The sequence below is a fragment of the Plecotus auritus genome (assembly GCF_963455305.1).
Source record: "Plecotus auritus genome assembly, chromosome: 1".
Lineage (NCBI taxonomy): Eukaryota > Metazoa > Chordata > Mammalia > Chiroptera > Vespertilionidae > Plecotus > Plecotus auritus.
Window position 1 is genome coordinate 172,708,869 of NC_137770.1, and position 17,249 is coordinate 172,726,117.

General features: G+C 39.1%; 1 protein-coding gene and 1 pseudogene across 4 annotated transcripts in view; one reads left to right on the top strand and one right to left on the bottom strand.

The window, feature by feature from the left end:
* Positions 1-3,072, top strand: part of PPA2 (inorganic pyrophosphatase 2) — an 84,221-nt gene extending 81,149 nt beyond the window's left edge. For 2 of the 3 annotated variants that reach the window (XM_080666028.1, XM_080666029.1), the window contains 2 exons: positions 917-953; positions 2,845-3,072. In XM_080666028.1, the coding sequence (XP_080522154.1) occupies positions 917-953; positions 2,845-2,879 (72 nt within the window). In that variant the 3' untranslated portion in view covers positions 2,880-3,072. The remainder of the gene's footprint in view (positions 1-916; positions 954-2,844) is intronic. The other variant, XR_013960474.1, reaches the window with a different exon arrangement.
* Positions 3,073-4,290: 1,218 nt separating this feature from the next.
* LOC308241691 (peptidyl-prolyl cis-trans isomerase H-like) lies at positions 4,291-4,879 on the bottom strand (annotated as a pseudogene). Its single transcript has one exon. The product of its transcript is annotated as a peptidyl-prolyl cis-trans isomerase H-like (transcript).
* Between the last annotated feature and the right edge of the window lie 12,370 nt (positions 4,880-17,249).

Here is a 17,249-nt window from a genome sequence, read left to right on the forward strand (position 1 = left end):
ACAGAAGGATGAAACATACTCTCTATTGTAGCCATCATTCTGTTAGCTTGGTTTATAACTTTTAACTGTTCAGATGTATGGCGTATGGTCTTTCATTTCTACCTTTGCCCAAGACCTCAAATGCCAAAGGAAGGTCTTCCCTATTGAGAGTGAGCAAATTCAGAGAATTAGAAGTTGGTTGTTGAATTTGAAGTATGAAAAGTGTGTTACAAAGTCAGGTTATTGTTGGGAAGATGAGGTTACGATTGGGGAAGAGCCGGTCATGTTCCACTCTTTGAGCTCGGTAGTAATTACATAGATGTTTATTCTAAGTACTCTTAGGCTGTGTGCATTTCTATCTATGGAAAATGGATCTTCCAATAAATTGTCTTTTATAAAAACTTTTAAAAATGTATTCATAGTTAGAAAAGAAATTTATATCTCAAGAAAACCTTTCTTTTAAATTTGTCCACCACATGTTGTATTACATCTGCCCTAAGAATCTTGGCACAGTCATCAAAATAAACAAACTTCATCTTAAAAGTTCTAGAAAGCAGCTACATAAATTATATAGTTTGTATGTGTGTCTCTGTATGTGTACATGCACCGCAGCGCATACTTATGAATGTGTGAGATTGATTTTTGTTTTCAGGACCTCAGCCAAGGAAGCAGCTGAAAGAAAACCTCTCTTCTCATTCCCAGTGGTTCCCAGGGGCTAATGAGAAAAGATATTTTCAAGCATGCTTTTTCTATTTAACTCTGTATGGTTTGTTTATCTGAGTGAGTGAGCAGTGATAATAAAGGCAAAATGATTTTTTTTCAGGTTAGAGAACTATTATGTGTGAACTTGATTCTATAAATTTATAAGAAAAACTTTTGGATACAGTTTCTACATCTAAAAATTCCTTGTAATGGGAACTCTGTTCTTATCTTTCAGGTATCATCTTCAATAAGTAAAGAAAGTAATGAAGAAGGTATGGTACATTTGGGTTCTTAAGGAGCTAGAGGTGTAAATTTATTCATTTTTAGTTAGTGGAAGCAAAAAAAAATACAATAGATTAATTTAAAAGTTATATAAACTGGAGAGTATTATGCTAAGCAAAATAAGCCAGTCTCAGAGAAAGACAAGTATCATATGATCTCACTCATATGTGGAATCTAGAGAACAAAGTATACTGATGAGTAAAATAGATCCAGAGACATAGAACCATGGAACAGACTGTCTCATCTCAGAGGGGAGGTGGTGGGGGGAGGTGAGAAGAGATTAGTCAAAGAGCTTGTATGGATATATGCAAAACCCATGGACACAGACAATAGGGTGGTAAAGGCCTGGGGTGGGCAGTGAGGGGGAGCAGGGGCTGGCTAGAAGGCGTCAATGGGGGAAAAAGGGGACATCTGTAATACTTTCAACAATAAAGGTATAATTTTTAAAAAGTTACATAAACTAAGTAAAATACTTTTCAAAATAGTCATTAAAATTTTCACATGAAATAATTTATTTCTTAATTTCAGAAAATGAGAAAGAGTACATTTATTACTTTTAGGCTAGAAAATGGTTGATTATGTAGTGACTTTTTTAATGAAGTAGAGGGATTTCAGCTAGTTCTAATAAGCTTAAAAAGACTCAAAATATCTGATTTGGGATATTTTCTTTATCTTTCATCACTTTATTTATTTTAACTGAAGATCTTAAAAATAAAAATTTGTAGCATGATTAAAAATGCCATATTTTCACTACCATTATATTTGAAGCTGTTTTGAGAAACAAGTAAAAATATTCCGTGGTAAACATTTCAGAATACAAGCATATGCACATATAATTTGTCTTTCAATATTTGGGTAGACCTTTGGCTTGTTGCTTTGATATAAAACAGTAGAAGAATACTGAGCTGGCAAATTTGGAGAAAAGAATCAGCACTATTTACTGTGAGTCCATTTCTAGGATGTTTAGGAAGGAGCAGAACGATAGAGCTGGTTTCATGGGGAAGCAAGCTCCATTCCTTATGTGGGGAACTAACCCATTGTTTCTTTGTAATACTACCCCATTTAGGATATTTGACAGGCAGTTAAATTTTACAGTGTAAGGTTTTTCTAGACCTTTTGTGCTGCAGCTAGGGTACTAACTTCTGTAGTATTCAATAGAGACTGAAATCACCCAGAGAGAAGTAGGAAATAAAGTGGGAAGGCTCTAGAATTTTTTAAAAAATATTTTTCATTGATTTCACAGAGGAAGGGAGAGTAAGAGAGAGAGAAAACATCAATGATTAGAGAGAATCATTGATCGGCTGCCTCCTGCACACCCCCTTACTGGGGACCGAGCCTGCAACCCAGGCATGTGCCCTAGACTGGAACTAAACCCGGGACGCTTCAGTCTGCAGGCTGACGCTCTATCCACTGAGCCAAACCCACCAGGGCAGGCTCTGGAATTTTTAATGTAGTTTTATGTAAGACTTGATCTAAATGAGAAGAGTTTAAAGGGAAGTAGCTTTAAATAGAGAAATGTGTCATGCTAAATAAGCTTTTTTAAAACATATATATTTTTATTGATTTCAGAAAGGAAGGGAGAGGAAAAGAAAAACATCAATGATGAGAGAGAATCATTGATCGGCTGCCTCCTGCACACCCCCTACTGGAGTTTGAGCCCAAAACCTGGCGTGTGCCCTCACCAGGGAATGGAACCATGACCTCCTGATTCATAGGTCGATGCTCAACAACTGAGCCATACGGACTGGGCCATGCTAAGCTTCTTGATTGTTTTTACCTGCCTGAACACTTCCTAAAGGTCTAAATTAAATTTGTCTTATTCTTCCTTCCTTCCTCCCTCCCTTGAACCCCTTCCCGAACCCCTTTCTTCCCTCATTTTAGACACAGAGCAAGTGTGGCACTTCCTTGGCAAGTGATGGGAACATTTGAAGTTCTGCCATCAAGATTCCAGTCTCTGAGGACTTCCAGACTGTCTCCCTCAAGTGCTGGAGATAGGCAGATCAATGAGAATTTGCTAACTTTCTGTTGAAACTCTTTTTTCCCCCAAACTTTCTGGGATATGTACTATGTAAATAAACACTGGTTGTGAATTAGTCTCCTCCAGATATTTATTGATATGATAAAGATTTCATTTAATTTTGTAGCAGAAATTTAGAAGCACTGAGTTTTGGCCAGTTCACATTTCTGTGCCCAAAGATTTTATTGGACTTATTTCTGTAGGTTAATGTAAAAATTACAAATTTAGTACATTAATAAGATTTCTGTAGATATTATTGTTTTCATTTTCATACCTTATTATCCCTTTTCAAGTCCCTTGCTAGCAGAGACTTCATTGGCCAACCTCTGTCCACTTATTAGTTCTGTGTAAAAGTGTTTACATTAAGGCTCTTAACTATAATTTTTTGTTTCAGAGGTCGGAAAGTCTGAGTCTCATCCAGTTTCCTTAGTTTCGGTTCTCATCTCTATGGTGATGACTCCCAGCTATATATAAGAAGCCCATCTCTCTCTCCTGGGGTCTGCCTATGGGACATCTCTTCAAATGCCTTAGACCCCTCAGGTCCAAAACTGACCTCCTATTAATTCCTTTGTTCTTGAACAATCAAGTTAACATTCTTTTAGTCCCCCAGTCAAACTCTTGATACCATATTGAACCTCTCTTCTATCTTTACTCATAAAGATCATTTAAATCTAATTGTTTCTTTGTCATCTTCGTTCTTTCACCCCCATTCTTTGCTTACTGTCCCCCTTACTTCACAGGGACTGTTACCACAGCCTCTCTTCAGTGCCCTCCTCCTATTCCCCAGTTGCTCTAGCTCCGTTTCATACCCTCTTTCCTCCTAAGTCCTGCCTCTGGCTTTTCTCCCTCCATGCCATCTTCCACATTTCTAAACAGTTGTCTTCTTAAAGCGTAAGTCTTGCCTTGTTATATTTTTCTCAAAATGTCTTCCATGGCTTTTAATACTGAGAAAAAAACAGACTTCGATTTCCTCAGGAGTCCCATCCTCGCGCCATGCCAGCTACTCACCCCTCTTCTCACACCTTGTATGTTCGCGCTCCCAGTGCTGTGCTTCTCGTGCCGATTCTGTTCACATTTTTGTCTGGTTTTGTTTTCCCAGAAAACAAACATTATTTACAGTTGAAAAACATGGAAAATCTTGGGTTCTGAATCTGTGATACTTCCAAGATCTCTTGATCAAACAAGGCAACAACAGGCCGGGAAGCAAACACGGGGGCCAATCCAGATGATCTTACTTGAGGGCATCACTCAGAGCAAGGGCAGGCCTACAATGGCAGAGGGGTCAAGGTCTGAGTCAGTCTCACTCTGGACTACATCTCCCCACACTGTGGTCACCACAGGCAGCTTGGACTTATTATTGGGGCTGCAGTCTTTCTCATCACTAGAAGTCCCTCAGTGATCTTTCCAAACACTGCATGCTTCCCATCCAGCCAAGGCACCCTTAGAGCAGGTGATGAAGGCCTGGCAGTCATTTGTACTAGGGCCACTGTTTGCCATGGAAAGCAGGCCTGGAGCTGAGTGTCTAAATTTAAAATTTTAATCTGCAAATGGCCCCCGGTAAATACTGGCGACTCCAGTACCATCTCCATTAACAAAATCTCCACTCTGAATCATGACATCCTTTATGACCCTGTGAAAATGCCACTTTGTACCCTATAGGAACCCTATCTTTTCTGAATTCTCCAGTGCAGAACTGCCTAAGGTTCTTGGCTGCCTTAGTCACAAGGTCTGCAAAGAGCCTGATCTCCATACAGCTAACTTTCTGGCCTCCAATGCTAACATCAGTGAACACCCCAGGTTGACAGGGCTTGAATTTGCCACCGCCGTGCCTCCAACCCAGAACTGTTCATATCTTTTTTCTTCCCTTTTTGTTCTATTAGTATCACTAATACATGACATTTATACAATATGCTTTGTGGTTTACAGAGCACTGTTATAATAATTACAATTTCTTGAGCCAGCTGTTCTATATGAAGCAGTGTTGTAGATGTCCTGTGTGCACATACTGTATAAGGTAGACATTGCCCACTTCGTATTGAGGCTCAGAAAGTCTATAATTTGCCCAAGGTCACATAGTATTTAGTATGAGAACCAGAATTATAACTCATGACTCTCTGACTAAATCCATTGGTCTTTCCACTTCCTTAGGCTTTCCCCATACAACTCATTTTGATGTATGCACAGCTCAGAACAGGCCTGTTGTATAGAAAAGTATATGGGTACAGAGGGTGTGATTAGCCCAAATGAAATAGCAAGGTCCCCTTGAAATGTCTTTGGGAATGTGTGAATCTCTGAAAGACATCAGAGAATGTAAGGAGAGAATGTATTGGTTTTAATTTTATTGATATATTGACTTTTTAATAGTAAAAATGTAACTTACGGAAAATGGGGAACAACTTATTTCGATCGTTGTAAACAAGCTAAATTACCAAAGGATGGATAAGTGGGCCCGTGGCTTGTGGCATATTAGTCTTTAGAAGGTTGGAAGAGAGAAGCCATGTCTGGTGAGCCTCTTTGTATCGGGTGCAACAGTGCATCTGTCAGTCATGTCCTGAATCCTGGTGCACGGTGAGGATGCATCTCTTCCCTCTTCAGAATACAAAAGACAGGGCTCTTTCCCCCTTTTTAAGTGCATGGTTGAAAAGGGCTGAATCACAGAAATATTAGGGGGATTTGATTGGATCAGTTTATAATACATCTCATAATTTTAATTAGCAAACTCTTAATTTAGACATGCTCTCTCATTAATGCTATTTTAAAATGTATTTATTCAACAATTGACTGCACATACACTAAGTCCTCACTAACATCATCAATAGGTTCTGCAACTTCAAGTGAAACCATGTATAAGGAAACCCTCGCTAACTGATAAAACAAGAGTTCCTGCTGCATTTCATCCACATTATAACAAAACAACACTGAACGAGACATTAATTGAGGACCTGCTGTATGTACCAGGTACTGTTCTGAGTTTTTAGAATACTTCACTGCAAAACAAAAATCCGTGCTGGTTGGACCTTGCATTTTGTGCGGGGACAGCAGATCTCAAACATTAATTTATGTAGGATGTGGAAGAGAGGGAACAGGATAAGGGGGACCAGCATTCAGCTTGTGTTCAGGGGTAAGAGTATGAATTGAAATTTTGAATTGAGTAGGTCAGGGCAGGCCTCATTGGCAAGATGATAGCTGAGCAAAGGTTGAAGAGAAGCGGGAGTGGGCCCACGTGGGTCTGCAGAAGAGAACCGAGGCAGGGCAAACTCCACGAACAAAGGCCCTGAGGCAAAGTGTGACCCACTTGTTAGAGGAACAGTAAGAAGGCCTCGTGGCTGGAGGGGAAGGAGTGGGGGGAGTGACAGATGGGATCCCAGAATGGGCAGAGAGATCACACAGGGCCTTGCAGGCCAACAGAAGGACTTGGCCTTTTACCCTGAGAACATGAGCCATCTGAGGGTCCTGAGCAGAAAAACGCAGGTCACTCCAGCTGCTGCGTTGAAAATGGATTGTGCTGGGGGTGAGGGGTGGAGGACCCCGTAGGTCCAGGATGGAAACGGAGATTACTTATGAAGTTTTTCCAATAATCTATAAAATTGATGTTTTGCCTTTGAGATCATTTTCTTAGTATAAATTCCCAAAGGTGGAGTCAAAGAATAACATTTTATGACCAAAAATTTTCATAAGGGTTATTCCAAGTTATACTGTCACCAGTAATATATGAGATTTCTAAGGTAGGATATTTTATTGTCACTGTTATGATTAATAGGTTTAAATTTTTCCTATTGTTTATGAATGTTCTATTTATTTGCCTATTTTTCTAGTGAATCAATGTTTTTATTAATTTATATGATGTCCTCAGTTTTAGTGCAAAATTTGGATTCTGAATACTAAAGCCAAGTTTAAAGATATTAGCCCACATTGGAGTAAAAAACAAACAAACAAACAAAAAACACCTTGTAAATGTTTATACTGAGTTAACTGAGAATCAAGGGGTGAAATACACTAATTTTCTTAAGTAGCAATTTAGATAGGATTACCTATAGGAATATCTGTATTACTGCTTCCTGGTCTCTGTTAAAAATGAAAAGAAAGATAATTTTTAAAGCTAATACTCTAAATTTTTAAACTGGATAAAATGGTAAAACCAGTACAGTTTTAAAAGAAATCAGGAAAGAGTGCAAAATGAGTCTTATCCAATTAGAGCAGCTAAAACTGGTGGCAGATGTGCATCTGTGGTCCTCCACCAGAACTTGGCAGCTGGCAAGATCAGGGATTACCGTCCTAAAGCAAGCTTTCTCTGCACTTGGGGCGTAGAACGTGAATACTGGGGTTCAGACCAGAATCTCAGACTCAGGAGGACTTCATCCACAGGTAGACAAAAAGATCGGCTCATGGTGTATCGGCAAGTAGACTTCACTGTTCCTTCCAGTCCAAACCAACAGCAACACGGAAAGGACACCAGCCCAGGACCCTTTGTGTCCAGGAGATCCTGGGAGCTTCCAGTGAGTGAGATAGACAGAAGTGGGATAGAACTCCAACATTACCTGTTGCCCTTTACACATGTTGCTTCTGGAGCTCTTTCTCATCCTCAAAAGCCCTCTCAGATGCTGCCTTTTCTGAGAAACTTTCCCCAGTCTTTCATGTTGAAATCAACCGGTGTCTCCTGTGTGAGAGAAAGCACTATTGATTTTTAGCACTATGACAGTATTTAGGTCATTCTGGCTTATATGAGAAGGTTCAGTGTCTACTACTGGGTTATGAATTCACTGACCTCAGTGACTGTGTCATGAAAATTTCATATTAGTGTTTTACACATGAACAATTCATGTTTGTTATAACATCCTGTGAGGAAGACAGATATTCCTTCCATTTTACTTACAAAGTTTAGAGAGGTTAAGGGGGTTCCTAGAAATCACAGGCCTGCATCTGCTCTGCTCTGTTCAAAAGCCCATGCAAGATCTTTGTAATAAAGGAGTCTATTCCTTTCAGGGATCTCTGAAAGAGGAGATTTAATATCTAATCTAAATACTTGTGCTTTTAATTTATTTTGTTTTTAATGTGTACTCAGAGAACTCCTCATAAATCTCCAGGTAAAAATTAAGTAATTTCTTTTTTTTTCTAAGTTGTAGGATTCTTGCTTCCTAAAATTCTACTCATCATTGAGATTTTTTCTTAAAATCCTTTCTAAATTATTTTATTATCTACTTTGCTATGGAATCCCCAAATGAATAAACATTTGCCTAGTGAAAAAAAACCAGATACTTCATTTTTTATGCATTCCATATACCTAGAATATTTTTGTTTTCTGAAACAATGATTAGTGTTACCCATTCCCTGCCCCCTGCAAGTGAATAAATAATATCCAGAAAGTAAGATTCTCTGGAAAGGATCTTATTTTTATTAGTTTTTAAGGCATTTTAAGAGTTCTCACACAGGAATCTTCTGATGCCCCAGGAAAACAAGTTTCACTTATATAAAAACAATACCTAATTGTGAAAATACTAAGACTGATCATCACATGTTTACCACTGCTTTTTTGTGGAGTATGAGACAAAAATAAACATGAAATACTTAAGAATAAAAATAGGCTCAGGGCTCAAAGGTCAAAATTATTTTTTATGTATGTTGGTCTCATTTTCCTTTTCCATGCTCTTGCACAGTATGAGCACCATCATGTGATTAATAATTGTCCTATATTTAGGAAGTATATTCCATGAAAACAGTGACAGCTGTGTATTTAGATAATGGATTTCTGTGTGAAAAAATGCATGTCACATTGAGCTGTTTTGTAGTTTTTAAACAGAGTTCATATTGCAGTGAATCTTTATATATACTTAAGGATTTTTTAAATATAGAAAATGAAGAGGATGAAATGAAATCTACACTGTTGAGCTCTAAAGGAAATAGTAGTCTTAGAGTACAAAGCTTCGCATGTGATATTCCACCAATATTATGTAATGCTCAGTACTGATTTATTTTTACTTTCAAAAAATTTTATTCCATCTCCCCAACCCACTTTTTGGCAAACATCAGCTCATTCTCAGTATCTATGGGTTTGTTTCTGTTTCATTTTGCTTAATCATTTATTTTGTTTTTTTTCAGATTTCACATATTGGAGAAATATGGTATTTTACATGTGGTATTTGTCTTTCTCTGTCTGACTTATTTCATTTAGCATAATACCCTCTAGGTCCAACCATATTGTCACAAATGACAAAATGTCATTTTTATTGCTGACTAATATTCCATTATATATATTCCACATCTTTATCATTTCAGTGATCAACAACACTTAGATTGCTTCTATATCTTGATTGTTAATAATCCTATCTAATAAAGAGGGAATATGCTAATTGATCATCACACCCTCACAAAGATGGCGGCGCCCACAGCCAATAAGGAGGGAATATGCTAATTGATTGCCACGCCCTCAAAGATGGCGGCACCCACAGCCACAAAATGGCACCCAATCTCCTCTGCCCCACCAGGTCAGCAGGCATGTGGTACAGCCACTCCGCGCACCTGCCTCCAGAGTCCCCCAGTCCCCTCAGCCCCCAGCCGCCCAGGGCCAGCCCGAGGCACAGGCAAACCTCAGATGGTGGCTGCCCAGCCGCCCAGGGCCACCCGAGGCTCAGGTAACCAGGGCTGGCCGAGGCTTGCACTGCTGGCAGTGACAGCAGCAGAGGTGTGATGGGGGCGTCGCCTTCCCCTGATCGCCAGGTCGCCTCCTGCCCCTGAGGGCTCCTAGACTGTGAGAGGGGGCAGGCCAGGCTGAGGGACCTCCCCTCCAGTGCATGAATTTTCATGCACCGGGCCTCTAGTGATGCAATAAACATAGGGGTGCATGTATCTTTTTGAGTTAGTGTTTTTGTTTTCTTCACATAAATACCCAGAAGTGGAATAGCTGGATCTGAAGGCAGTCCATTTTTAACTTTTTGAGGAATCTCTCCATACTGTTCCACAGTGGCTGCACCAATGTACATAGCCATCAACAGTGCACAAGGGCTTCCTTTTTTCCACCTCCTTACCAGCACTTGTTTGTTGAGATTCACTAATGATTAGAGGCCTGATGCATGAAATTTGTCCCAGGGTCTCGGCCCCCGCAGCCATGGTGGCTGCCGCTGCCTTGGCCCTCATAGCCCCAGCTTCGTCTGGAAGGACATTTGGAAGGTCGTTTGGCTGTCTGGTCTAATTAGCATATTATGCTTTTATTATTATAGATAGCCATTCTGACAAATGTGAGATAATACCTTGTAGTTTTAATTTGCATTTTTTTTTTTTTTTTTTTTTTAGTGATATTGAGTATCTTTTCATATGTCTGTATGTCCTGTTTGGAGAAATATCTATTCAGGTCCTCTGCCTATTTTTTAATTTTAAAAATAAACATGAAATACCTAAAAATGAAGATAAGCTCAGGGCTCAAAAACAAAAATTCTTGTTCCAGAGTGGCCTCTTATGTGGGTTTTGATGTAATTATTGATGATAATTTGTTTGAAACTTGACCTCCCAACTTTGAAGGTAAAGTAACATATTTGATTTTGAGATTAGAAATATTACAAGAAGCACGGAATAATCTTAAGAGAGTGGTAGAACAAAAGAATAATATGTAATGAGAAAAATGTAATCCATGTGAATTTAATATAAATAGTTCAGTCAATAAGCTCTCATGAAAACGTTTTAAAGGTCATCTGTTGTACTTAACTCTCTAAAGTACTGTATTTGTGGGAATTTTTTTTTTTTTTTTTTACAAAAATATTAGTTTTTCCTTTGCTTCCCACAATATCAAATGTCACTCCTCTGGCTTTTCCTCTTTAGTTTTTAAGAACAATTTAAAGCTAAACATTCATTAAAATTTTAGATGTTCTTAGTAGGCTCTCAAACCACAATTTGATTTTCACCAATACCCACCTCAGCCTATATATTCTCCTGCCCCTCGAAGCAAGCACTGTAAATGTAATTTACAAGGGTATTAGTATTATCTCTAGAATATACTTACCCACTTACAGATAGATGTGTGATTCAGGAACTGTCAGTTGCTTTTCTGAATCTGAAGGAGGACTGAGAACAAAGAACATTTTGAACTGTAAAGAATCTTGCTTGTAAGGTGAGGCAAGTATACTCTGGAGAGGAGAATCGCCTTAAGCCACCAGCTAGCAACTAGGGAGACTGACCTAAAACTAGGACTTTGGTATCCAAGCCTGCTGTTTTGTTTTTGCTGTTATTCATTCTGCTTTTCTGTGAACTTTGCCACCTTTAAAGTAGAAAAGTATTCATTTTCCCCCTTGTGAGGTATGTGTTTAGAAATAACTGTGTTGTGACTGTGGAAATGAGGGTAACATCATTTTGCCATTCTTTGCTTTATTAACAGCTACTTAAAGTATTTATAGTTTTAATACAAAACAGTATTCTTTACATGGAGTTTTTTGTGTTTTTTTTTTTTTTTTTTTTGTAATAAGAACTTCTTGTTATGCTTTAAAAACATTTGATTTTTACCTCTACCCGACCTCATAATATTGCTTGTAAATGTGACCATGAATTAAAGATCAAATTTAAGTCCAGGAATTCGATGTATGGCTTAACATTTTAAATTGTAAAATAGTTTTTGTAATTGACTTACAGCAGCCTTTTTTTTGCAAAATTATATTCAATGTTGTGCGTGTGAGTCCAACACTAAGCTTTTTGCTTATCTCTGGCTCACTTCCAGTTTGTGGCTCCCAGTATCTCATGCTGGGAATAGGAGACAAATGCGACCTGTGGCTATTTTCCTCTTAACACTTACCAATAATGTAAGTGTGGCTCAATCTTATGTTTTTCATGATGTGTTAGTATTTTGAGAGAAGAAGAGGATCTTAAACCAATGATGCTATTCAGAACACTGTCTGGCCCTAGCCAGTTTGGCTCAGTGGATAGAGTGTTGACCTGGGGACTGAAGAGTCGCGGGTTTGATTCCGGTCAAGGGCACATGCCTGGATTGTGGGCTCAATCCCCCATAGGGGGTGTGCAGGAGGCAGCCGATCAATGATTCTCAGCATTGATGTTTCTCTCCCTCCCTCTCCCTTCCTCTCTGAAGTCAATAAAAAATATATTTAAAAAAGAAAAGAAAAGGAAAGAAAAGAAAAGAAAAGAAGAGAAAAGAAAAGAAAAAAGAAAAGAAAAGAAAAGAAAAGAAAAGAAAAGAAAAGAAAAGAAAAGAAAAGAAAAGAAAAGAATACTGTCTTCAGCATCTGTTGGGTGGATACTTTCCCATGATATAAAACAAACACTGCAGCAAATCAGGATTGCCACTTCTTAGTGCTTTTTTCCTATGTGCATTGAATAAAAGATTTAAAACAGACAGAATCCTAGAGAAAACAGGTGGCCTAGGAGCTGGAGCTGATGTTGGCCGAATACTCTGTGGCGCATATTCATCCTCTCTAACCGATTTGTCCACCCCGTGAAAGCTTTCCGCAATTCATGACGAGGAACATATGTAAGGAATGTTAAGAGTTGGCCTCCGGATTGGACACTTGGAGAGACTGTGACAAAGAATGGTTTGCTGGTACTTACATGCACTAAAAGAATGAATGCTGGTACCTACATGCATTTTAAACGCAATTTCAAGTTAGATTAGTACTTAGTACTTATTTCTGGAGAGAGGACGTACTTTAAAAAAAAAATAGATGGCCTTTGGCTTCTTACCCCCTGTCCCTCCCCTCAGAAGGATCATCTAAGCGAAAAGTGTAATTGACTGTTTTAGCTCATGCACCCATGTGGGCCTCTTGGGGAAAAAAAGGGAAAAACAATGAGTATTTTCAGGGTGAAAATGTTGTTCTCAAGAAGATAACTCAAAATATAATTCTTTTCCTATAATTTATAAAAATAGAAGTACAAGTTCACATGTAGAGAAATAAATATCATCAGGTAGTAGGTGCCCCTTTTGCTCTGCACAGTCCCGGAGAATGTGGCCATTAATGCCAAAGTTGTGACAACACCATAAGGAGTTGATAACTTTAACTTCTTCACAACACCTGATAATTATCTAGCAGCCTGGTTTGCATTCACTCTGGGATTAATGTTGGATTCATTTTAGATCATAAAGAGATTTTTCCCTACTAGTCTCATTATCTTCTAAATGAATATGCTCTGTTTTTAGATATTGAAATTTAAATTGTTACTGTGAAGTATTTAAGCAAAGGAATATTACGTGAAGAAATTGGTGGCAGAAAGAATATTAGCTGAGGGAGCTTGGCAAGAAGTCAAGTCAAAAGACTCCCATGAGATAATGATTATGAGAGGATCATTAAACTGTGGTTCCCATAATTATGTTGGGAGTCTACTTGTTCTCACTTCCCAAGTGTTAGAGTGTTAAGGAAACAACAGCCTGACTGGGAGCCATCGGCAAGAAACACTAAATATGAACAAAATAGCCTATTGTCTAACTCACATAAAAGTTTAACAGTTATTAAGGTAATTTCTTTTTTTTTCTTTATTAAGGTATTACATATGTGTCCTTATCCCCGATTGCCCCCCCCCCCCCCATCCCTCCACTCATGCCCTCACTCCCCTGGTGTCTGTGTCCATTGGTTAGGCTTATATGCATGCATACAAGTCCTTTGGTTGATCTCTCCCCCTTATCCCCACCCTCCCCTATCTTCCCTCTGAGGTTTGAAGGTCTGATCGATGCTTCTCTGTCTCTGGATCTGTTTTCGTTCATCAGTTTATGTTGTTCATTATATTCCACAAATGAGTGAGGTCATGTGATATTTATCTTTCTCTGACTGGCTTATTTCACTTAGCATAATGCTCTCCAGTTCCATCCATGCTGTTGCAAATGGTAAGAATTCCTTCGTTTTTACTGCAGTGTATTCCATTGTGTAGATGTACCACAGTTTTTTTTTTAATTGTCTAAAGTTTTACATATGTCTTCTTTTACCCCAATTGACCTCCCCACCCCCCCGCAGCCATTCCCACCCCAGGCAAGCCCCCACCGCCCCGGTCCCTGTGTCCATTGGTTACGCTAATATGCATGCATAAAAGTCCTTTGGTTGCTCTCTAACCCTCCCTCCCCTGCCATTTGTCTCTGGATCTATTCTTGTTCATCAAATTATGTTGATCATTATATCCCACATATGAGTGAGATCATGTAATATTTATCTTTCTCTGACTGGCTTATTTCACTTAGCATAATGCTCTCCAGTTCCATCCATGCTGTTGCAAATGGTAAAAGTTCCTTCTCTTTTATAGTGACATACTATTCCATTGTGTAGATGTACCACAGTTTTGTTATCCACTCACCATCTGATGGGCACTTAGGCTGTTTCCAAATCTTAGCTATGGTAAATTGTGCTGCTATGAACATAGGGGTGCTTATATCCTTTCTGATTGGTGTTTCTTGGGATATATTCCTAGAAGTAGGATCACTGGGTCAAATGGGAGTTCCATTTTTAGTTTTTAAGAAAACTCCATACTGTTCTCCACAGTGGCTGCACCAGTCTGCATTCCCACCAGCAGTGCAGGAGGGTTCCTTTTCCCCCACATCATCTCCAGCACTTGTTTATTGATTTGTTGATGATAGCCATTCTGACAGGTGTGAGATGTCATTTTGATTTTCATCTCTCAGATGATTAGTGACTTTGAGCATGTTTTCATATGTCTCTTGGCCTTTCTTATGTCCTCTTTTGAAAAGTATTTAGATCCGTTGCCCATTTTTTTATTAGATTGTTTATCTTCCTTTTGTTAAGTTGTATGAGTTCCCTGTAAATGTTGGAGATTAAACCCTTATTGGTGATAACATTGGCAAATATGTTCTCCCATGCAGTGGGCTTTCTTGTTGTTTTGTTGATGGTTTCTTTTGCTGTGCAAAAGCTTTTTATTTTGATGTAGACCCATTTGTTTGTTTTTTCTTTAGTTTCCATTGCCCTAGGAGCAGTATCAGTGAAGATACTGCTTCGGCATACGTCTGAGATTTCTCTGCCTGTGGATTCCTCTAGTATTTTTATGGTTTCCTGTCTTATATTTAAGTCCTTTATCCATTTTGAGTTTATTTTTGTGTATGGTGTAAGTTGTTGGTCTAGTTTCATTTTTTTTTTTTTTGCATGTATCTGTCCAATTTTCCCAACACCATTTATTGAAGAGACTGTCTTGACTCCATTGTATGTTCATGCCTCTTCTGTCAAATATTAATTGAGTGTAGTGTTTTGGGTCGATTTCTGGGTTCTCTATTCAAAGAAACTCAACTTCTTTCCAAAGTCGAATACTTGATTACATTAGTGTGATAGGGGGAAAAATAAATTTTGGGAATTGGTTACTTTATGAATCTATTTCTGCATAACAAATTTAGCAGATTAACACAACACATTATTTCTCCATTTCTGTGGGTCAGGAATCCAGACAGGGCTTAAGTGGGTCCTCTACTTCTGGCCCATCTCAAGGCTTGACTAGGGGAGGGTTTGCTTCCCAGCTCACATGATGTTTAGCAGGGTTCCGCTTCTTGCTGGCTGTTGGTTAGAGGCCACACTCTGTCCCTGACCACCACGGGGCCTCTCTAGCCTGGCTGCTTCCTTCATCCCAGTGCACAAGCCGAGAAGGAAATAGTCTCCCAGCGAGACAGCAGTCACAGTCTTTTGTAACCTTGTCACGGAAGTAACATCATATCACCGTGTTGTAGCAAGTCACTAGGATTAATCAAGGGAACGGATTAAACACAGAAGTGGACACCGGAGACAGGGATCACTGGGCACCACTTTATTTTATTGTATTTTTTAGATTCAAAACCAAATAAGCACTTCTTATTTTTGTAATTATCAAAGATGCACTCATTTTCACCTTTCAGTAGTTACCATGTATATGGACCTCAAAAAAAAAAAGCAACAAAGTAAAAAATTAAAACACCCCTAAGGTGTGTTGGTGGGAGGAAGGAAGGAAGAGAAAGCCAGAGGAGGAGAAGCTGCCCACTGTCTGCCTTGTCTGTCTCTCTACACATAGGTATGACCATGTCCTCCACTCTGTGGCCTGTCTCTTCACTATCGCATAGTGTCCATAAATAGAAGGTTTTCATTTTAATGAAGTCCAGTTTAGCCATTATTTTTTTCATAGCTAGTGCTTTTTATGACATAAAAAATCTTTTCCTTAACCTCTAGTCGTGAATGTTTTTTCCTACATTACATATATTACATATATATTTTTCCAATTAAAATATTTTATTGTAATGCTAATGTTTTGTATGTGCATTCTTCCCCCCTCCATATGACATTTTTAAGTCCTTATAGTTTTGCCTTTCATTGTCATTCCATTGGGCACTCCTATAAAGTCTGCCTCCCACCACCCCTGAGCATCACTAGAGGAACTGAACCTGGGCCGGCTGAAGGCTGTGCGTCAAGAAAGACCCACACCGCCATGCTCCAGGGGACATGGACCCTCGCAGAAGATGTGTGGGGTTTGCCAGCGTTGGATTTCCGGAAAATTTTGTTCTAGAAAACTGATGCACATGATGCAGAAAGTTTCCTAGAAATAATAGCAGTCTTAAAGTGAAGGACAGCCCATCAAGAAAGGGGGTTACCCAAAACATAAGCTGACAATCAGTTATGTCAGTCTAAGGCATTTTATGCTTGGGGATTTTTGTAGGTGTCTGGTGAGTCATGAAAAACATAGAAGATACAGAGGAATGGAAGATTTAAAGGGGGAAGTAGAACAAGCTAATATATTTAACTGCTTTAAAAAAAAAAACACACAGCAACTTTGAACTCTTAAAGATTTTAACACACACTGGAACCAATGGGTCTAGGTTTCTCACACTTGACTCCAGATTCCCAGGTGGGTTTCAGAACCCAGACAGCTGTTGGGGAGTGGCAGTGCCTGGGCTGTGTGGGTGCACAGGTGGCTGGAGAGGGGGTTGTAGCATACAATGTGAGGGGCATTAAGTAACAAATGTGTTTCAGAAGCAATGAGATAGTATGGCATGATTGTCAAAAACTGTGGTTCTGAAGCCAAACAGACTTAAAGTTGCTTTCCAGTGCCTCTACATAGTAGCTGTGTGTGTTGGGCAAGTTACTTAATATTTTTGAGCTTCCATCTTCTTTATCTATAAAATAGCTTATCAGTATTATCTACTTCAAGGGTTTGTTTTGAGAATTAAGTGCAATAAGGTATATACTATTTAGTAGCAGTAAGTTTCAACTAAATATTAACTACTAGGGGCCCGGTGCACGGATCTGTGCACCAGTGGGGTCCCTCAACCTGGCCTGTGCCCTCTCACAATCCAGGACCCCTTGGGGGATGTTGGACTGCCAGTTTTGGC